At 38.6% G+C, this 23,202-nt stretch overlaps 2 protein-coding genes and 1 long non-coding RNA gene across 8 annotated transcripts in view; 1 reads left to right on the top strand and 2 right to left on the bottom strand.

Moving 5' to 3' along the window:
* The window catches only part of ARB2A (ARB2 cotranscriptional regulator A), a 366,466-nt gene that overhangs the window by 97,434 nt on the left and 245,830 nt on the right, over positions 1-23,202 (bottom strand). The gene's annotated exons all lie outside the window — the stretch shown is intronic.
* Positions 6,997-8,328, bottom strand: POU5F2 (POU domain class 5, transcription factor 2). The gene has a single exon (XM_072958396.1). It carries the CDS (start codon positions 8,276-8,278, stop codon positions 7,265-7,267), a length of 1,014 nt encoding a protein of 337 aa, XP_072814497.1. The 5' UTR covers positions 8,279-8,328; the 3' UTR covers positions 6,997-7,264.
* Positions 8,352-14,165, top strand: LOC140695627 (uncharacterized). Of its 2 annotated transcripts, XR_012071324.1 has the most exons (4): positions 8,352-8,438; positions 10,513-10,650; positions 10,775-10,946; positions 13,846-14,165. It is a non-coding gene; the product is annotated as an uncharacterized lncRNA (long non-coding RNA). The 2 variants fall into 2 exon arrangements; XR_012071323.1 differs by lacking the exon at positions 13,846-14,165 and having other exon boundaries at positions 10,775-11,600.

Here is a 23,202-nt window from a genome sequence, read left to right as displayed (position 1 = left end):
CTGATGAGAAACTGAGGCTGAAAGATGTAAGTCATTTCAAGTAACAGAGATCGTAGGTTACTGAGCTGAGACTTGAACCCGGAAATGCCTGTCTCCCCAGCTATGCCTTGGCTAAGGAATCACACTTCCTCTGCCAATCCCTCTGGTTTAGAATATTGGTTAACAATTGATGTTATCAGAGGCAATACTCATGTAACAAAAGGACCATAAATCTAAATGAAGACCCCAACACCTGACACCCCATCCTATTTATCACAAGTAGTCATCACATGTTTGTTTGTTTGATATGGGTGCCTCAGCATACTTTAAGCTCCCTGAGGGTCAGGATGAACCTGTTTTGGTCACCACTGTATCTTAGCATGTAGGACACCACCTGCTATATAAGGTACTCAGTATTTATTCAATGACTACATTAACAAATCATTGAATCTAGCTTAAATTTTAATTAGGCTGGCATTTTAGCTTGTTTCCCACTAAAGTTCATATGTTGAAGTCCTAAACCCTAGTACCTCAAAATGTGACCTTATTTGGAGAAAGGATCTTTATACAGATAATTATATTAAAATGATGTCATTAGGGTAGCCCTAATCCAACGACTAGCATCCTTCTAAGAAGAGGAAATTTGGACACAGATATGTACACAGGGAAGATAATGTGAAGCAAAGGGTAAAGGATACCATCTATGAACCTGGAACAGAGATCCTCCCCTCATAGCTCTCAGAAGGAAGCAACCCTGTGACATCTTGATTTCAGACCTCTGGCCCCTAGAACTGTGAGAAAATAAATTTCTGCTCTTTAAGCCCCCCAAGCTGTAGTACTTCACTATGGAGCACTAGCTAACTAACACATGGCATACTGAAACTAATTCTCTTTCCACAAAAAAGGTCTATGCTGAGATTTGCCCACTACTCAATCAATAATACCCAAAGTTTCACAGCTGTTCCAGGAGCATCACCATCCACTCTAAGACAACTATTCCACTTAATGCATCTTATACACTGCCCTGGCCACTGCACTGACTTCTAAAAGAAGGTCTACACCATACAACCTGGAAGGAAGAAGAGGACTAACTATCAAACAATATAGTTACTCCTTTTGAAAAGAAGAATAGATGTATAACAAGTTGTACAATTTTAGAAGGGAACATTGATTTTAAAATGTAGTGAATTCCAGGAAGGCTTCACTTTTTCCTTTTCCAACCATAGTCTTTGGCAGGCCATCAGCAGAAGAGTCAATAGCAGTAAGTGAAGCTGGTTTGTATTTTGTGATTTCGTTGGATACTGGAAGAAGGAAGCCTAAGAAGCCCAAGTTCAATGCCAACAGAGCTAATTTTGTGGCTGCAGAAGTCAAAGCAGGGCTCACAGCTAAACAGTAAGGTGGCAGAGCAGCAGCCCAACTGACCTGCCTGCAGGGTTGTTTTCTGGAGGTGGCCCGTCAGGGAAACCACACAGTCTTCTAAAGCTTCTTGCAATGGTTCTCCTCATTGGTGTTTCCACAGGCACGCTAACACCTCGTTTTAAGGATTTTGCTGGGTATTGGAATAGATCCCCTTCATGACAGTTCATCTTTCAATCGGCTGGGGCTGTAATCACAGGAATGACCCTGCCCTCAAATCTGAAAATCCACGGATCTCATTTATATTCATCTAGGTGCTTCAAATATGACAAGTAGGGAGAATACTACTGTGAAAAAACCAGGATTTTGGTATTTCTGAATGCTTTTTAAAATTGAAAAGTAAACATTCAGAAACATGAAAATGATTTGGGCTTATATTATATTCTAAATATAGGTTAACTACTCTGAGGTATATAAACACACTAATTGTAATTGTAAATTACCATGCTGTGCCGGAAAACAGACATATGGCAGGTGTCTTCACTCACTGAGCTACACTGCAGCTCTTTAACATTAATGGGCATCTGATTTTTAAAACCCCTATTTTTTCAGCAATGTCTTTCTAACTGATATGTCCCAATATTCCTTCGTTTGATAACTGGTTTTCTTTTTTGTAAGAAATTACAAACTTGACTGAAAAGGAAAAGGCCAGATTTATTAGTCTAAAATATTACTTTATAATGAGAAATTACCATTTAGAGACAAAAAAGACCAGAAGAATGACTATTTTTAGAAATCCTACACTGCCTAGAGACTTCATTTAGAAATATTTCTTGAATTTTTAAATTGTATAATACATACAGTAGATTTTTTAAAAAAATTACCAACACCTACATATACATATATATATTTTACTATATGATATATACCCTTTTCTTTAAAAAATAAAAAAATGACATCATGGAGTTTCATAAACTGTTTTGCCTCATTTAACAATCTATCTCAAACTATGTCAATTTTTATCATATATGGTATTTCTTTTTATTTACTTAGTGTTTTGTTGATCATTGCTTCTAACTTTTAATTGTTAAAATTAAAAAAAAATGCTGTGATGACCATCCTTACCACTAAATTTTTGCAAACATATACAATTATTTCCTTATAAACATTCTTAAAAGATGAAATGATGAGCCAAATGGAAAACACATTTTAAAAACTTCCCATGTGAATCACATAGTAGCCTTTCATGAAGATTGTGCCAATTCACATGCTCATGAGCCAAACACTTGTTTCTGTTATTTTGTTCATTACGACCACGATGCTGTCTTCAAATTATTGTAGTTTCGTAACATCTGGTAGGACAAGGCCTCCCTATCTCTTTATCTTGAAATTTTCCTTATTTCCCAAAGCTTTATTCTTTCAGTTTAGAATCCCTTTGTCAAGGAACACTCCCATATTCCACTAGGATTTTATTGGAATGGCATTGTAGTTTACATTGTAAAAACATTATTCCACATAGGTAATGTAATTTTGTACTCTAAAAAGAATTAATCAAAAATAGATTCTGCCAAGGAAACCAGTACTGTTTAGTAAGCAAGACTGTTTACAGAAGAAAGTCAAAAACAAAAGCGGCTATTCTGAAAAAGAAATCCTTATGGCATAGTTTTAGTATAATAAACAATGATGTATAGTATATATATATTAAACATGAAATTACAGAAAATAGATGCTATTTTAAGAGCAAGATAATGTTTTGAAATAAGGACAGTTTAATACTCAAGTTTTCTTAGACAAGAGATGGGAAAACTTCTAGGAAAAGAAATTGTTCTTTATGATAGGAATCTAATTAAAGTGCCAAGGACTGATAAAAGCATAAGTACAAGAAAGGCAATAATTAATACAGTACTTAGTTCGAATTTGAAAGACTGATAGAAGGAGGGATTCAGGGCCTTTATACTATCCCAAGCTAGACATATGTAGAAAACACAGACTCAAAGAGAACCACAAACTGCCTGTTAGACAGGCACTGTATCAAGGGAAAACTCTTGAAAATAAGATGGCCAATGGGAAGCTGTTTCTAAAATTCTAAAATCGTAGATCTAGAGAGTCATGGTCCCCTTTGAAAACGTAATGAAGGTTATCATCATCGTCTTCAAAGAAAATGTACATATGTACAAAGAAAATGTACATATGTTCTGCTTATGTGTTAAAGGGCTCAGCATCTTCAGGGTAAGAATGTTTGCCTTGACTAGAACAGACAATTCCAAAATTTACATGAACTGCCAAAGCAGTCTTTTGTAGGTCTTCTCTTCTTTTTGTTTTCTTTTCTTGTGGTTTGATGACTAGAGAGGTTCCTTTAACATTCGTTGTAAAGCTGGTTTGGTGGCGCTGAATTCTTTTAGCTTTTGTTTATCTGTGAAGCTTCTGATTTCTCCATCAAGTCTGAACAAGAGCCTTGCTGGAAAGAGTATTCTTGGCTGTAAGTCTTTTCCTTTCATAACTTTAAATATATCTTGCCACTCCCTTCCAGCTTTTGGAGTTCCTGCTGAAAAATCAGCTGACAACCTAATGGGAGTTCCCTTGTATGCTATTCATTGCTTTTCTCTTACTGATTTCAGTATTTTCTCCCTATCCTTAATTTTTGTCAATTTGATCATTATGTGCCTTGGTGTTCTAGTTCTGTGAAAAGTGTTGTATTTTGACAGGAGTTGCATTGGATATATCTCGTGATTTTGATTTGCATTTCTCTGATATTAGTGATGTTGAGAAACTTTTCACATTCCTTGGGGCCATCTGTATTTCCTATTTTGGAAAAATGTCTGTTCAGTTCTTCTGCCCATATTTTAAATGGGTTGTTTGTTTGCTTTTTAATTGAAGTACAATTGATTTAAAATGTATTAGTTTCTGGTGTATAGCATGGATGGACTTGGAGGGCATTATGCGAGGTGAAATGAGTCAAACAGAGAAAGACAAATACTGTAAGATATCACTTACATGTGGAATCTAACAAAATACAACAAACTAGTGAATATAACAGAAAAGAAACAGACTCACAGATGTAGAGAAGGAACTAGTGGTTACCAGTGGAGAAAGGAAAGAGGGAGGGGCAAGATGGAAGCGGAGGATTAAGAGGTACATACAATTATCAAGCATAAAACAAGCTACAAGGATGTATTATACAACATGGGGAATATAGCCAATATTTTATAATACTGGAGTAAAGGAGTATAACCTTTAAAAATTGTGAATCATTATATTGTATACCTTTAACATATAACATTGTTCATCAACTATACTTCAATTAAAAAAATATGACATTGTAAAATAAATACATAAAGTTAAACCCCCCCCAAAAAAACAAATAAAAGGAACACATCTAATATTTCACGATTAAGAATGAGGTTTGCTGTTGGTTTTTGTAGGTATTATTTATCAGGTTTTAAAAGTTTCCTTCTATTTCTAGTTTGTTAAAGCTTCATAATTATTAAATTCTACAAATGTTTTTTCAAAAGGAAAAAAGAATACTTGCCTTGTCTAAAGGAAATAAAAGATAAAGAAAACATTTGCTAAAGAAATGTTTTTAAAATGATGGCAAAGACCCTATTGAGCCAGTGGTTGGAATTTATGCTTATCGGGTTTTTTAAAAATCTTTTTGGAATTTATTTTTAATGTTTTTAATTGAGGTTGGGGGAAATCTTGCAAATATAAAGATTTTGCACTAGTTTTTGCTATCTGCCTTTACTATTCCACTGAAATTTTCTCACTAAGGGTACCCATATTGTTGTTGGTGAAGTGATGTATCTTACTCAATTTCTTATGTTAAATAGTAATATTTATTTAACATAATTGTTTTCATTTAGTATTAATTTTACTTTTATGATTTTATATAATGTATGTATTATAATAAACTGTCTTATTACTATAATAACAAAATATTAAATAATACTTAAAATAATCAAAAATAAATTTGATCTCTGTATATTGGACACTGTTCACCACTGACATCACACTCTTGGTTTTCTCCCAACTCTAAAAGTAGTTCCCTTTCAGTTTTGAGGGATCCAATAATTAACCTTTTTTACTCACTTCATCTTAAATCTTTGAATAATCTGAAACGCTTTAAATAAAGGTTTTTTTCTCTTTTCACAGTCAAGAGGGCCAGTTATAAAACAATCTCATTTTAAATTATGTGAAGGCTGCTGAGTGACAGACAACAGTACTCGTCTAAGCAGAGGGGCAGCCGTGCAGGTGCAGAGACTGGGTCCTCGAGATGGAGAGCCAGTTATGATTCCTCCAAATCTGCAGGAGCTGCAGAATTCAAGCAGCAGCCTGAGGCGAGACTCTTCACAGCTTTTAGGAGGTGAATGTTCGCAGCACAATCACAGTTGTTCATCCTGGCATTAAACACTGCCTGACCCTCTGCAGCAACATCTCCCTTCCAAGGCTTTTCAGAAGGGTTGTCTAAAGGGAGACTGGGGTTGGTGCTGTATGACTTTCAGTGGGACAGTCCAAGAGTAAATCATTAGTCACTTACTGAATTTAAAGCGGAGCAACTCTAAAGTCTGGCTTGTTTTCACTAACCTACATGTATCTTCAGTGCTCTATCTTCAGACACTGACAAGAGGGAAAAACATGCATTAGAAGAAAACAGAAGAAACTAGACAAAAGCAATTAATAAAAATAAAAGCCAAAATTAATTAGTTAACAAAAACAGTAGTGAAATAGGATAAAGATAAAAAAAAGCTTGTTCTTTGAAAATATCTACAAAGATAAATACTTACAAAGATAAATTCTTTGTCTAAGACTAAGGAAAAAAGAGAAAAAATTGACAAGATTAGTAAGCAAAAAGGATACATAAACGCAGATATAATATAGATGACAGAATTAAAAACCATAAATATTACATGACAGCAGATATGAAAACACAGAGGGATTAATGAGTTCCAGTTAGTTAGTATATTACGACCCAAACTGACCAATGAAGAAGGAGAAAACTGGAAAAGACCAATTTCACAGAAGAGATTGGAAAAGTGACTTAAGATGTACCACTGCAAAAGCCACAAGGGAGTGTTGGAGCAACTATCACAAATATCCTCTGAAAAGCATACCTGAGCTCAAAGAAAGTAAGGGAAATTTCCAGGGAATAAACCAAACGGAGCTGAAAACCAGAGAAGTAAGCTGGAGCTGGGCTGAGCCACTGCTGTAGTTTCCCAATCGCAGGAGCAAAGGGATTTAAAACGCAGTGACTGGAGGGACAGAAGATAAACTTGTGAAACTGCATAAGGTGAGACCCCTACCCACTAAAGCTGGGGTACTCTAAATGACAAAGTGAATTAGGAAAAAAACACATCTTTCAAGAAACTGGGGAGAACAAGCAAATTTCTGTGTTTCAGCAGGGACTCTGGGTAGGCTCTGTGTACTCTTTTCCTACCCCATCCTCCAACCTTCCCCTGGAGGCAATGATTATCCTAGACTCTGCTTGTGTTTACACAAAGTTCTGCTTGGTTGTGACAGAAATGATATACTGAAATAGTCTTCTGTGGCTTGAGTTTTTCACTCAGTACTGTGTTCGTAAGAAAAAAACCCCCTATGTTTATAGATAATCACAGGAATAACAGACACAATTAATTTTCTATTAATAAAAACAACAGAAACAAAATATCCAAAACCATCTATGTATTATAATGTACCTTAAAGCCAATGCTAAGGAGAAACAAAGGGAAAAACACAAAGCAGCAACAAACTTCAACTTCCAACCCCAAATTTTCCTGAACAACTCCCCTCTCCCTTCCGTCTGTATGCTTAACTTCTTTAGACAGAGAATGGAGAACTTAACGCTAAAAGCCCTGAAATGAGCCCCAGGGACCGGTTTCCCCAGCTTGGCCCTCCCCAGAGAGGCAGGCCCTTCAGCTGGAAAGCCTGGGGAGGTTCAGGGCGGTGGCCGGGGTCTCTCAGAGAGGATGGCTCCTCCTGCAGGGAAAGGGGCAGGGGAGTACAAAGGTGTAATGTAGGGTCCCGCATAGTGGGGGGAACCAAAATGGAATCCCGATGTCAGGGGAAAGCACACCGGTCCCCCTGGGAAAGGAGGCCCGGCTGCCTCCACCTCCTCCAGTGGGGAGAAATCATTGCTTGGCCAACCGCCCATCTTGCTCCGGTTATAGAACCAAACTCGGACCAGGTCCTTCTGCAGCCGGAGCTGCTCAGCGATGTGGCAGATCTGCTGGGGTGTGGGCTTCGGGCACTGCAGGAAGAGTTTCTCCAGGTTGTTTCCGATGCGCCTCTCCCTGCTTGCTTGTCTCTGCTTCCGAGCCTGCTGCAGGATCATCTTCATTTTGCATAAGCCCAGAAGGTTCTCGGCGTCCACTTGCTCCAGCCACATTTTCAGGAGCGGTCGCAGCTTCCACATGTTGGCAAGGCTCAGCTGCTGGGATTCGAAGCGGCAGATGGTCGTCTGGCTAAGCACCTTTCCAAAGAGAACCCCCAAGGCGAACCCCACGTCGGCCTGCGAGTACCCTAGGGTCATCCTCTTCTGCCTCAGATCCTTGGCCAGCTGCTCCACCTCTTTCTTCACGGCTGAGACATCCTCTGGCAGCGCCAGCCTTGGGATGCACCGCACGACGATGCAGGGCCCGGGGAAGGTGCCCTCGGAGGGGTCTGGGAACCAGGTCCCCGCCTCGCCAGCTCCGACCCGGGGCCCGCAAGGTACGGGATGGGCTCGTACCATCCCGCCCTGGAATTCGTACGCCGGGGGAACTGGGGGCAACCCCCACACCTCAGGGCCTGGATAGATTCTCGGCCCGACCCTGGGCAGGGCCATCAGCCTGCCGGGGGCCTCCTGGGCTCTCAGCCAGATCTGAGTGTCAACCCGCACTGGTACGGGCCCTCTGGGCCCGCCCCCACCACCGCCTGGCAGGGGTAAGTTTGCGGGCCTGTGTCCGGCCATGGGGTAAGACCGCTCCCGGGCAGGGAGTCTGGTAGGAACTGATTGTTCTCGAGGCATCAGAACAGCCACCAGCCTCGCCCTCGAGCCCCGCCCCCCAGAGGGCGGAGATGGCGGTGCAGGGGGGAGAAACGCGCCAAAGCTGCGGTGGTGGGGAAATCTGGTAGGACCCTACTGGTAACTCCTTGGGTCCCCAGGGTTAAGGGAGGAGGTCTCCTACCCTGAACCTTGCTTCCAACTCCCTCCAAGGTGTAAATCTCCCTTCTGGGCTTTGTACCTTCAAGCTGTCTGGGATCTCTTAGTCCCTGCCTCCATCCTCTCCCTGAAGGCAACCCAGGCATTTACTTTCAGCCCTTCAGAACAGTGGTATCTAATCTCTATCCTCCACATAATCTGAATGATCACATTTGGCTTCATAGATATTTGTTAAATATCTTTATGCCAGTTTTTTCTTGTTTGTTGTTTTTTTTAATGCCAAGCAGCATTTTTATGCCACCCCTCAATTCATTAACTCTCCCCTTACTGCTATCTTTACGGTCACAAGTACTGGCAACAGTACTCCACTGCACATCTTCAGTCCCTGTGCCCTAGGAAACCTAAGCCGCCCCACCTGAATTTCTAGTTAACATCAGTTTACTGTCAGATTCTACCCTCACCCCTACACCTTGCCAGATTCCACTTTCTCACTGGAGCCAAGTTTTCTGATTAATTCTGTTTCCCCCACCAATCCTTCAAGTCCTTTGTTACCCACCATCCTACTTCAGCTTCCTGGCTCAGAGTTTCCACATAAAACAAAGACCGATATCTGTTTCATCTTTCTCCCCTCTGGAGACAGGTCTCTGGATGGGCCTAACCTACTGTTCCTCATTGAGGACGCTCCTTGCAACACTTGATTCCAACATCAGGCTCCCTACCCCTGGCTCCTGTCCCACCAGAGACCCAAGGATCTTAGAGTATTTGTTCCCCCATCATGTCCTTAGCTCAGGCAGCCAGTCCTAGGCCCTGGGTGGAGAAAGTCAAGAAAGGAGGAAGAAGAGAAGATTAGACTTCAGGTTCAAAGCTTCCAAGGAGGAGCTTTGGAAAAGAGGAGACGGTGATCTTGGCTGGACAATCCCAGCCTCTTACTCTTCACACTCCAACTCAACCCTGGTGAGATTTACCCTACCCACATCTACTGGAATTGGTCTTGATGAAGTCATCAGTGACCTTCCAGTTGTCCAATCTGGTGGCCTTTTAAAAATCTTCATCCTATTAAACTTCTCTGCAGTATCTGATAATGCTGACTTTTCTTTTTGCTCCTGTTTTAAATTTCCTTGAAATGCTGGTAACAGCCAAATCAGTATTTCAGCCCTGACTTCTCTGTACATTTCCAGTCTGTATTTCCCATTGCCACAAATCAAATTCATTATGTGCAATTCTAAACCTGCCTCTCCTCTGGGGCTCCCTGAGCTGGTTAACGGCATTATCACCCACTCAGTCACCCAAACTGAAATCCAGGAATTGTTCTTGACCTTTCCCATACTCCGGAGGGCATCAAATCTTACATAGTGGGTCTCCTAAACCAGCTGAGCTCTACCACTTCCTCTACAGCCTCATCTTAACTGTTCTAAATTAGGCCATAATTTCTCACTTGCATGAGAATAACCTTACCATTGGCTTCTTCTGCTTCTCCTTCCAAATTCATTTTCATACATCTGCTAGAGGTAATTTTCCCCAAACCAAACCAAACCTCACCTAACTCAACCAAACGAAACAAAAATCTAACCATGTCCTTTTCCTCTTAATTTTTTTTCTTCTCAAAATCTTAGCCCCTTTTTCCCCAGTCAACAAGGTGGGCATTCAAATTCCTGAGTGGGGAACACCATGGTTTTTGCCATCTGGCCCCTCTCTCTTCCTTTCCCAGCCTCATCTACCACACTCTCCCAAACCCTGCAAGCCATCTTACCACATGCTCCGTGACAATACTTCACTTTGCACTAAAGATGCCACGCTTTTCATGGCTATTACAATTTTCTCCATGTTGCTCCTTCTATCAGAAATGGCTTCCCCTGCTTGTTGGTCTCATCCTCTCAAATCATTCAGATTCTGTTCCTGTCATCTCAATAGAGAGGCCTTCCCTGACCACCCTTGTCACTCTCTGTTCCTTTTATTAACCTACTTTATTTTTTGATATTAGCAGGTATCACCACCTAACATAAAAATTTTTATCTGTTTATTGTCTGTTTTGCCACTGCCAGGAGAGCAGGTGCTTTGTTTAGTTCACTGCTGTGTCTACAGTGCCAACAACTGTGCTTGGCTCAGGAGACATTTCCTGAATAAAGAAGTGTGCTGAAATTCCAGTCACCTTTAAGTCGCAGTTTAGAGGACACTTTATGGTGAGGCCTTCCCCCAGGTGGAGTTAGTTACTGCTTCTGTGGTCCACCCCTTGTACTTGATATATGTTTTTCCTGTAACATTTATCAGTAATAATTTATTTTATGTTTCTGTCTTTCTAACCAGGTACGTAAGGGCATGCATGTAGGTGTTACAAAGCCTGGAACATAACAGAACCCTGAGTGATACGCTGCTCAGTAAACATTTGCTGAATGAGTGAATGAATCCTCACCTGTACCATTCTGGGAGTAAGGCACAGTTAGTTCCAGTTTAACAATGAGAAACCTGACCCTACCAGGTGTGTCTCCATCCTTTCTCTCCTATACTAGAACAAGGCCCTTATGTAGATGGGGGTAGTAGTACTATGAGACTAAATTCAACTCAACACTCCAGGTAACGAGGTTGTTGAGGCAGCCTTAAAGCGCTGGTAGTGGGAAAAAGAATCAAGAAATCAACTGCCATCTCTACAGGCTGTATACTGGATTGTTTTATGCCTGCGTATCCACTGCAATCCTGGCTAGAATGCATGCTGGTGAAGATCAAGGTCCTTGTCTGTCTGAGTCATTACTAGATTCTCAGCACCTGCAACTATACCTGGCACAGAGTGGGAAGTCACACAAATCCATCTCTGCAGCACTGATGGTGACAACACTTCCGTATTTGCCCTGGCTTAGGTTTCAGGAAGACAGTCTATGAAAAACAGTTTGCAATATATAAAATTTCACTGATACTTATTTTTTCCAAGTATACGTACATGCTATTTTTTCAAAATTACAAAGCAACCAGTGTCTGCTAAACACAATGAAAAGGGGATCACAAAGAGGAATAAAAGAGAACAACTATATAAATTAAGGCCCACATATTGAAACCAGTCCATTTGCAAAAGAACCACAGAGAAATGGTTCATTAATTATTAAAAAACAGTGGTTGAATAAAAATGTTTTAGTGAACTGAAAAAAGTGTATCCAATCTAATTTGAGGAAAGCTTCATTATATTAACTGAGTTAAAACATAGTAGCTAAAAACATTTACTAAATTTAAAAGTAAGGCTATATCAACTTGATGGCTTTTAAAGTTAACTTGGGTACTCTCAATTAAGGTTTTCTCTGAACTTGCTCAGATCTCATTGCCACTGTGCCTATCTCCTGGTTTATGCATATGTGCTGTCACGAATAAGAACCCATATCCTTAAGAGAAGTCTTGACATCTGCTTAAAAGTATATTTAATGTGCTGAAGAAATGGGGTGATCAGGGAAAAAAAGCAGGAGCATATTTCGCTAGAACAGAAATAGAGATGAGGGGAGGCAGGTCTCAGGATGCCCAAGACAGCCAGCGCTGTTTGGGCCGGGGCACTTGAGAGGCTAATCCATCACCTTCAACAAACACAGAGACCTCTTAGTAAGTGATTAGATTACAATGTAAGAATCAGGCCAGTCTTATCCACAGGGAATTATAAAGTAAGGATAAGAAACACATGGTCACAGGCCCCATGTATTTATAATCTAAATGGAGGCAAAGAGAAACTGTCTGGAGAGCAGGGCAGCTACACTTGCCCAAAGAGAAGTTAACAGTTTTCTATTATTAGGATTTTTGGAATTAAGAGAAAGTTAAGTTTTAAGCAGAAATCCCCAAAGCAGGATTTGTGTTAGTAAGCTCTTCTTAAGTATCCTCTATTCTAAGATGGCAAAACCAACTGACCATCTGCCAAGATCACCAATGGTAAGAAGCAGAAAACAGTGGAGGCAAAGTTAATAATAAGCATCCATGTAGGTCTTAGTTCATGCTTCATCTCTTTGAAAAACTTTGCTCATACATTCAGGACCACAGTGATCTCACTCCACTCTGAACTTGGTGCCTTTCCACTGAGATATACTGGCTGCTTTAAACATGTCTTAGCTCCCACCTAGGAGATATGGAACCTCCCCAATGGATATCACGGATTCCATTTATTTTGTACTTATGTGCTGAACAATGTCATAACATAGAAGCTATCCACAGAGCTCTGAGGATGGTAAGTGCATAAAAACACCTGGATGTGAAGGAAATCTGGTTTTGACTTACATCACCCTGTTGATCAGTTATCTCATTAACTAGGAAGGTGTTCTTTGCTTCCTTCTCTCTCCAAATGCATCTTTCCCAAAGCTGTTGTTCATGCTCCGGAGAGCAGACAGGGTTTTGTTCAAGAATATGTGAGAAGTTCCATTTCTATAGCAGAGGCTCAAAAAAATGCTTTTTGAATGTAATTAAATCAACAGAGCAGACCAGGAGAGCTAAGAATAATGTGTAAGTCAGACAAAGAGGGCAAAAGCAGACTAGCTGGTGCTAATTTTATAGTTTTTCCCACTCTGCAGGTATGCTGGTAACTGAGCACTGACCAGGCATCAGGGTGTAAAAGCACTGTCACCAGAAGGGCAAGTATAGGTCCCCAAGAACCACATCAGTCAAGGAGCAAGACAAAAGGCAAAGTCACTGGGAAGTCCGTCTCTGGGTCTAGGAAGGAAAGTCAGGGACCTGGGAGAAACGTGCCAGCCGGGCAGTCAGGAAAGACGCCTCCCGCCTCACCTTGAGAGAGTTAACAACACACATCACACCAATTTAGTTCACCGAAGCTACCTCAAAATACACAGAAATGCTGAAACAGCCAATCCTTTGGGTGGATTTTTAAGTAGAAAAACTAGAACAAAGTGAGGCACTGAAGGTAAGTTAGGCAGTTAGGAAAAACTGATAGGTGTAGGCAAAGGACACGACGTTAAAGGTGTAATAACATGGAAGAAGTTAATCACATCGATGTAGTCATTGAAAAGAATCACTTATTGGTCTAGGAGATAAATTCATAAAATAGCTGACGGCACTGTTCTGCATAGGAGATAACAGAGGAAAAGAACAAAGGCGAAAGGACAGCTATTTGTGAAAACAGTAATACGAGAAGCTTTTACTCTTAAAAAATACATAGAGAAAAACCAGAATGTAGTGTGCTGCCAACACAGAATTTTCTTGATCTTCTTAATTTAAGATTAAGATTATGAAGGACTTTTTTTTTGGTTGCTACTTCATTTCACTGTTATTCTTTTGTTATTGTAAAAATGACTCTGCTGTGATATAATTGTTGCTTAAAAATGACAGCTCATGACACAAATATGACATAACTGCATAGTCAGAGACTACACAGAGAAAAATCTTCCCATTTTATTTTACAGATCCGCGTTATTCAGGAGCTATGAACTTCCTGTGCTGTAAAATAATATTAAGTCCAAAAACTCTACAGCCTTCGCTGGAAGCCTTAAAGAATTTAAAATATCTGTATGAGGCAGGAAGAGCAGTTGAGCTGAGCAGGGCTGAGTTGAACGGCATTATGGTGATGAGTCAGGTATATTCAAAGATAGGCACAAGTAGATAAAGTTTAAAGGTTCTTGTTATGCCAAGCAGGATTTAAACAAACTTTTTAGCTGAGTTTGCCCTTGTTACAGAAGAAAAGCTTTAAGGATCTTCTTGCATTGATTACGCTAGTCAGGGTACAGTCACTGTCTTCTGCATTCAAATGTGGACTCTGCTTACACTTTAAAGCAGGAGAAACACAACTTGTTTAATGAAAAAATTTTCTATTACACTGCACGGTAAAAATGCACCTAATAGAAATGACAGCTTATGACCAATGAAACCAGTAATTCAGGATGTGCCATGGGCTCAGAGAAGTAAATGAGAAGTAGAGTAGAATTTCTGTTTACAGGATATAACTCTTTCAGGAGCTGTGAGAATTATTTTTTGTTAAAGAGATTCCAAATTAATTGATTTTGGTGCCTTGGTATTGCCATCGTAAGTATGAGGTCTCTGTGATTGTCCCTAGAATCTCTGTAAGAAACTATGAACTGAAGTAAGCCAAAGAGAGTGGCAGAATTTCTTGTAATAATTTAAATTCAAGAAAGACACCTGTCTTTTATGACTGACAGAAATGTAGATGAAACATAAGAAACCAATGAATTTATGGAAGTTTCTCATAAGGATATGTTCTAGGGCAGGTGTCATTTTGAAAGGAAGACAATGTATTAAAGAACTGATAGGATTTCAGGGAGAATATGGGAGAATAGGACAGTAGCAGGAAGAAGAATGAAAGGGAAAAGGTCAGCGTGGGACGTATGTACATTAGAAGAGTGAAGAAACAGGGAGAACGCTGAAGAACAGGAAAACTGAGGAGCTGAAAGGCTGGACTTCTGTAGAAGATGCACTGAGAGGCTCTGAGAGTAATCCTACGACAAGACATGACTAGAATCAGGACTCAGATAATCTAGAAAACAGGAGAGAAATGACAAAGTTTTTAATTCTCGAGTACTGAAAAGCAAAGAACAATTTCTTGAAAACTGTAGCCCTTGATTTGTTGGATAAAATAATTTATAATAATAACAACAACAACAACAACAACAATAATAATAACAGGAAGTCCTTGCTTTGCATGGAAGTGTAAGACTGTAAAAATGACCATACAAACTGAAACCGGGCAAAGTGATCATAACAATCAATGGAAAAAAAAACCTATGGTTGTGCTGTGACCTTTTTTTTGTTAAAACATTAAAAATGAATAGGGTAGAGGAATAAAAAAAAAGTAAAATGAATAGTATTTAGTACACTGCATTTTAAAACTTTAGAAACATTGAGAATTAAGATGCTTTATTTCTTTGTAAAAAACTTATTAAGAGCAGTTTGAATAGTGCCTGCCTTCTTGTCATATAACTTGTGACACAGTTCAAGCAAACCTTTTCTATGCCTTGGCAAACTGTCATACTCCTAAGTGTGGGTCAGCTTCCAACATTTTATCCTTCGCTTCCAATGTCATGAAACATCTCTGAGAGTTCATTTGATGTGAAGTTTTGTTTTTGTTTGTTTTTTTGTTTTTTGCCAGCATCACTTCCTCTGGGACATCTTCATCTTTTTCGTCATAAATGCTTTCCAGTTTCACTTCCAGCATTTCATGTCTTTGCTGTACTTTCATCTCTGTTGGCCAGGCCATTTCTTTTTGTAAATACAGATAGTGCTATCTGTGTCGGAACTGAATAACAGATATGCAGTGATCAGTCAGTGACAGATTTGAAAGGAGTGACAGGATTGGTCACTGATCATGATGTGCGTCTGTAATTTACATTGAGATCTGTACCTAATGCAATTATTCAAAGTTAGTATATTGTGGCAACTGACATTTGAACCTTGTTTTGGGGGGACTGGTGTTACTTAACTAAACTATGGTAACTGAAATTTGTGTATATTAGAGCCATGCAAAGCGAGGACTATCTGTATTATTGAGTCCTACTATATGCCAGGTACTGTTTTGACAGTCCTGTATGGATTGTTCAACTTAATTCTGACCATGACCCAATGAATGGTACTAGCATTATTCTCATTTTAAAGACAGAGTGATTGTAGATCTTCATCTGGCCATATCATAGAATTAATTCTCCACATATTTGGGAAGAATACACTTTTCTCACAGTCATGATAAACCCAAAGTTCTTCATAAATGCTGACTTACTACCATTAGAGAGTCTGAAGTGACAAGTTACACATTCATTTGGAATATTTATCTAGAGTAAAAAGTCAGGGTCTCATAATAATAGGGAAGGAAGGTGGATACTTTGAGAAGATGCACTAACTCTTAGACAGCAGTGGGGTACCACTTAATAAAGGAGGGTGTCAGTGAACTAAGAGTTACTCTTGGGCCCTGAAGGGTTCAGAAGTCCTTCACCAGCTCACCAATTTCAGTAGTCATCCTCTGATTAGGAACAAAGAGAATTCTGCAACGGACAGAAGATTTTTTTCCTTAGGAGAATGAGTTCCTTGAGAGGCAAGAATCTTGTCTAGCAATCTTTAGAGTCTAGATGAATGCTCAGTACATAATAAGTGCTCAGTAAATCTTTGTGGAAATAAGGAATACATATTTACAGTTAGTTTCTCATCTCAAGAGAACAAAAAATAACTCAAGTCTGAAGTAAGACATGGAGTTAGGCTCTAATTAGAGCGGAAACAATTAAATCAACCAACTAATTAATTGGTGAAAATAATGAAATTTGGATTTTCTAAAATGTAAGGCTTGCCATCTATGTTGATTTTACATGCTTGATATTCTTTCTGAAGAAAAGCAAAACCAAATAATGCCGAGGGATTATACCTTGAAAAGTGAAGTGTTGTAAAAATCTAAGCTACAATGGTCATGGGGGACTATACTTTTCATTATAAAGTTCAATCTACATATCATCTAGTTCCATAGTTTTCCCACATACTGGTTATATTTAATCATTTGTATCTGTGACCTTAAATTGACAATGTCTTATTTTAAATTTAATTACTTTCCTTCCAGAAACTAAGCAGGAAAGGTGTGGCTATTTTGCCACATAAATTAAAATGGAAAGGAGATCCTAAATTTCTTAGAAGGTAATTTATTAAAATGAAATAAAAGTAAAAAAAATTCATGCTGCTCTTTTAAAATATCTGAAACATTAGCTAAAAACAAAAGAATTCAATATTGATTTTAGAAGGTTATTAGAAAATTTCAATAAAGGGTCTGTTACAAAAGTCTCTTTTATTAAGATCTTTGCTATACAAAGTTTAAAATGATGTTTATGTTTATCTGCCCAAATATTTCAATAAGTAACTTTTATAATATTTTAGAAATTAAGGAATTATGTAATACAACTGAATTTTGTCAAAGATTATGCCATGAGATTCAAAACTTATATAAACTAGCTCTTATATGATTTAATTATTATTGGTAGAACATATTGAATACTTGGGGTGAAATATGTATGGTTAAAGGGGATAATAACAGACAATATGAACAGAAATACTAGTACCTATTCTCAAAGAATATTTAGATACTGTATATCAGTTAAATCAATGTTAATACCTAAAAGCTGAAGTCATCTATCAAATTATCTCTCAAAATTTTTCATTAAACAAAACTATTTTCCTTTAAAGGACTGTGTTTTAAGAACTACGATTAAATAAAAAATTTAAAAAACCCTGCTTTTAAAGTGCTGATAATCAAATTAGAACATCTTAAGATTTTAAAAATAAAAAATATTTGACCTGTCTATAGTGCCTAACGTTCACTTTGAATTTTCATTTCAGTACCAAAGAATATTTTAGATGTTCTGAATCACTATTAGAAGGCAATGCCGTTTCTCTTAAGGGGTATGTTTTGGGGGTATTTTTGCCAGCAGACAGATTTACTGCTGGTGACTTGATGTGTGTCTGTGACAAGTCGGAGTAGGCAGGGAGGGTTAGACGGGAGGCACATATCACACGTTTGGTCAAAGAGAAGTGAAGGGCAGTGGATCCAGGCAAACCACACAGGTCAGGAAGGGGCAGGCAGAGACTGTGATCTGGGGTAGACGTGATTCCACAGGCTGTAGGACAAAGAATCTCTAGGTGGGGTAGACAGAAGCCAGGAAGACACAGGAGACACAAACTGTAAGAAAAGAGTCACACACAGACACAAAACCAGATGACAGAGAGAGAGTCAGGAGGCAATATATAAAGACCCAAGGAGAGCCCTTGAGAGCAGTGACCCAGATAGCTGACAGAGGGAAGGAGAAACAGAGGACAAGTGAAGCACAGCCAGCCATGGGAAGGGAGATCAATACTTAATGTACAGTAAAAAAAAAAAAAAAAAAAAAAAATTTCTGTCTTAGGTACCACTGGTCTCAACTTACTTTTCTAACTAGGGACATAGCATTAAGTGCCATGAGACACTGCTATATGAACTATAAAAGTAATCTCTCACAAATTAACTTATAATTTATAAATTTCAAGAACAAATACAAATTCATATTATTCAGTTATTTATCCAAAAGCATTCTAAAAAAATTAGTTTAAGAGGGGAGGGCACAGCTCAGTGGTACAGAGTATGTGCTTAGCATGCAGCATAAGGTCCTGGGTTCCATCCCCAGCACCTCCATTAAATAATAATAATAAACAAACAAACAAACCTAATTACTCCCCCTACCAAAAAAGATATAAATTAAAAAAAAGGAGAGTTCTAAAATAATTAGTTTTAAAATTTTTTTATCTTTAAAGGGAAGAGTTAGCTCAGTAAAAGGGAGTTGCCACCTTTACTGCCAAATTCTTTGAAGGATTTTTCACAAATTGGTTCAGAAAGTTGTAAAAAAAATCATGGTGGCTATTTTTAATTTTTTTAAAAAACTGAGATTTCTGGAGTAAGACTACTTATATTCAATGTGATTACTAGAAAACTGAAAGAGTCAAAATCACAGGATAATGCTGGACCTGATTAAGCTTATGTATGTATATGTGTGTGTATATATACATATATATAAAATAAGGGCAAATGTTGGTGATCTACATAAATATCATATGTTTAGCCAGTTTATTTTAAATAATTCTCTAATCCATTATTTCCCCAAAGTTCCTGATTCCAGCTAATTATAATGAATGATTCACTGAAAGCACAAGCATTTCTAGTGGTCAACTTTTACAACATACATCCCTTGTATTAACTATTAATTATAAGGTAACACCAAACAATGAACAGGGAAAGTCACTGATGAGTAACAGCTGCAAGGCCAGTTCTACAACAATGAACACAAACTGCCTGAAAAATGCTATTTAGTTAATAAAAATATCACTTTAAGAGTTAGAATAGATATTCTCTGAATGGAAGAGGAATGCTAGAATTCTTGAGCAGTACACATAGTCAAAAAGTGGTACAGTATCATACACGCTAATATGCCTTGAATTTTCAAGTCTGTTTACAAGGCAAAGTATAGACTTTCAATTACCCAATTATTTTGAGCTATGTCTAAAAATATATTAGATAACACAACTTGTCTACACATTCTGAATGATACCACATTCTAGAAGCAATTAATGTTGATTTTCCATCGCTATCTTTAGAAAGAAGTGATTGTTCACTAACAAAGAAAAGATACAACTTTTAATGCCATTTCCTCAAGACATATTTTCAGCAATAAAGTGAAGTGAATATTTAGCAAATATTCAGTAATTTCAGTCAGTGTAAACATTCAATCTGGACTACTTAAGCCAAGAATAATTAGGGTTACAGTTGCAGGTTTTCGACAATTCAGATTCACCTGGAAATGGCTAATGTTCCAGTTTCTATTCTGGTGAGGAAGGGGCTTGACAGGTGTACTTTATCAATGGCCTCCTTCTACATCCAGAACCAGACAGCATCATCTAAATATTAGTACATTTCAAGTTTAATTCTTACCTCCTAAGACATCTACGATGGTTCTTTTACCCTCTCCCCTTTTCTTTTCTTCTCCTTTTTAAACATTTATACTGTTATCTTTCTAAATTTTGAGGTGCTCAGATTTACATCAAGTGTTCTAAGTAAGCTGGAAGAACAGACAGAAGTCTACCTCAAACCATGACAAGGGTGAGAAAAAATGAGGATACAAGTTCTGGGAGGAAATATGTTGACAGGTATCAGACATCTAGATACAATTTAAGTAAATTTCCTTAATGGTAGGTGGAAAAAACTTCCTATCCTGTGCGCCTGGTGCGCAAGAGTCACAGGCATGTGAAAATACTGATCCCCTCACCCTTCAGCTCAGCCAGGAGGAGGGAGCTCTGTCCATCCACCTCTGGGCACAAGCAACCCTGTCTGTGAACTCCAGAGTGCCATATAAATCTCACACTTTTCTACATGTGCTGCTTAAGGAAGAGTGGAATAACTTTAATTATGTGCTGGTAACTACGCTTTATGGTCTCCATAAGCCTTAGAGGACTGCTAAAGTAGATCTGATGAGACAGTCAGCATTTCAGGGACCCAGAACAAGAGACTGCTGGGAGGGAAGAAGGGCGCAGATTTCAGAGCTGAGCAGATTCCCCTGAAGTCTTGGAAAAACATCCCTAAAGTCAGACAGGCAAAGACCAGGGCTAGAAGGACGATACTAGAAATGTGATCTCAGAGAGGCCTTCCCTGGCCAACTTCCTAAAACTTCAAATCCTCCCCTCCACATACACATACTTCTGTTCCCTCTTCCCACTGTTTCTCCCCCCAACGACTACTACCCAACACACTACATATATACTTCACTTATGTATCTTGTTGATTGTCTCTCCTACTAGAAGGTAAGCCCTCCGCGGGACCTTTACCTGGTGTAATTCACGGCTATGTCCCTGCACCTGGAGTCACGTCTGGTCCACAGCGAGTTCTTGCTGACGGAAGGCGCGCAGACTGAAAGCAAGGTGCCTGGGGAGCCCGGGAGCACGCTGGGAGGGGCTGACTGCGCGTGCGCCTGAGCAGAAGCACTGACCCACAGCAGGCCCCGCCGGGAACAGGCCGGCGGGAAAGAGCCGTCTGTCAGTCATGTGCCGGCCGAACCCAGCTGTGCCCGGACTTGTAAGAAGTCAGAAGATGTCAAAGCTCTGTAACCTTGTCTATTTTCAAACATATATGTTTGGCTTTCCTTTCACCCTGGAAGAATGTCTCTTAACGCACAGTCAAAAATTTGGGGGGAGAAGTAACAGGATAATAACATCATTTCTGATTTCATCTTTACTTCTACCCCCGTTTCTTTCAGCTTTATTGTTTCCAGATTTCTACGTCCTACTGAACATTTTTCTTTCAACTATTAGTTTTCCTTTTGATTTCTTCACTATATTTTCTATCTTTCTGTGACTCTGGTTTTACTACACTTATCAATGTCAGAGAGAACATAGAAAAACATGAATAAGTTATTTGCTGTTTCAAAACAGAATTGGAGACAGGGAAGTGGAAGGGGGAATATCTCTGCAAATGCTTTTCCCACTCCTATAGGGTTAAAATAATCAATAATCCTTTTAAAATAAAGGATAGCCTTAAATTCTAAAATGCCTAATGAGAATATACAGTATCACATTACATTTTTACAGTGCCTTCTTCCTGGTGAACTTAAAATATCCCTTCAGATACCAAAAAATTGTCCTCATAACATTTCTACAAGTTAAATGAGGCAGACATATGCTGTTGTCATTTTATAACAAACATATAAACAACCAAAATATGGGCTATAGAATAAACATAGATCTTATTAACCTATTATATATTTCTCTGAATAACACTGTTTTTAAACAGCTGTTTTTACCAGTATGAAACACCATTAACAGAAAAAAGTGAGGGAACCAGTGACTTGACATGTATTCGAGATGCCTCAAATATCCACTATTCATAATATGTTATAATAACTGAAAAGTCAACTTCATTTTAAGTATAAGGTACAATACTGCCAACTCTTAAGTGTGACATTATTATAAGCATTACATTTGCTTTCAAAAGAGAAATAAAAACATATGACTCTACTGAAAATAATTATCAGTGGTATTTTAAGTATAATTCAAAAATTTTACTGTACCTGCTTTAAAAATATTCATAGGTAAATAACATTCATAAAATGGAGCTATTATAAGCATTGGATCTATTTTTTGGGTAAAAGGAAACATATTTAGTAATAGAGGAAAAAATTCAGGATTAAATGAGTATGTATTTTTACAGGTAATTTTTCTGCCTTGACCATGAAATTCTTAGTCAAAAGGTAAAAAGTATATTGTAATGAGAAAAAAAAACCTTCATAATTTAGAAATATGGAAAAAAAGACTTCACTAAATTGAATGGATAGTCTGGACATCTATTAATAATTTGTGGTCAGTACACATACTGAAATTTTCAAACAATATCAACATTTCAAATTACAATAATAGGATTATTGATCACAGAACTTCAGGTGTGTCAAAGGTACTTTAACAACCTTTGGTATTTCTATCTGAATTTCCTGCCATCACCTCAATTGCTGTCATTTCAATTAAACAGGTCATAAAACAACTTCATCATTCTTGCTCTTAATTAATTTCCTCCTTTTGCTCCCCTCTTGTCCCAGTTACTTCTCATTGGAGCTTATCATTGTCTCCTCCCTTCCCTCAGCCTCCATGTCCTGTCTATTTATCATCAAAGCGTGTAGGTTCTTCCCAAGTCATACCTGTTACAGCTCTCCTATCCTCTCCAGTCCCATTGCCGCCACTCCCGTTCATGCCATCAACCACATATACTGGCTTTACTGTCACAGCCTGCTGAGTCTACTGCCTCCAGATGCTTGCTCCTCTCTTTTATTCATTTACTAAACTAATCTTCTTTAAAATTCCATTTTGATCACGTCATAGTAATGCTGATCACATCATAAAACTGTTCATTATTTTTTAAGGACTCTGAGGGAAATCAATGATTTTGATTAAAAACTGTTCAGTTTTATAAGTCGGTATGGAAAATGCTGGGCTTACTGGCTCTCTTCTCTCATTTGGTGCAACCTAGTGTTGATGCCAGCTTCAAAAGGAGGAAGCTACTTCCTCCTAGCAGAGGGCCAGGAAACAGTTCTTTTTTAAAACATCTTTTTCGGGGAAAAAATGATAGTCATTATAAGCTCTTGTTCATTGCTGTGTTCCAGCTTCCAGAGCACTACCTGGAACATAAGTGCTGAGTAAATATTTGAGAAATAAATGGATACAGGTTTCCCCTACTATCTGAAAGTACAGCATTCCTATGAAACTTTACGTAA

This window comes from Vicugna pacos, chromosome 3 (assembly GCF_048564905.1).
Source record: "Vicugna pacos chromosome 3, VicPac4, whole genome shotgun sequence".
NCBI classification, from domain to species: Eukaryota; Metazoa; Chordata; class Mammalia; order Artiodactyla; family Camelidae; genus Vicugna; species Vicugna pacos.
The sequence above is the reverse complement of the archived record's forward strand: the minus strand, read 5'-3'. Positions and strand labels throughout refer to the sequence as shown.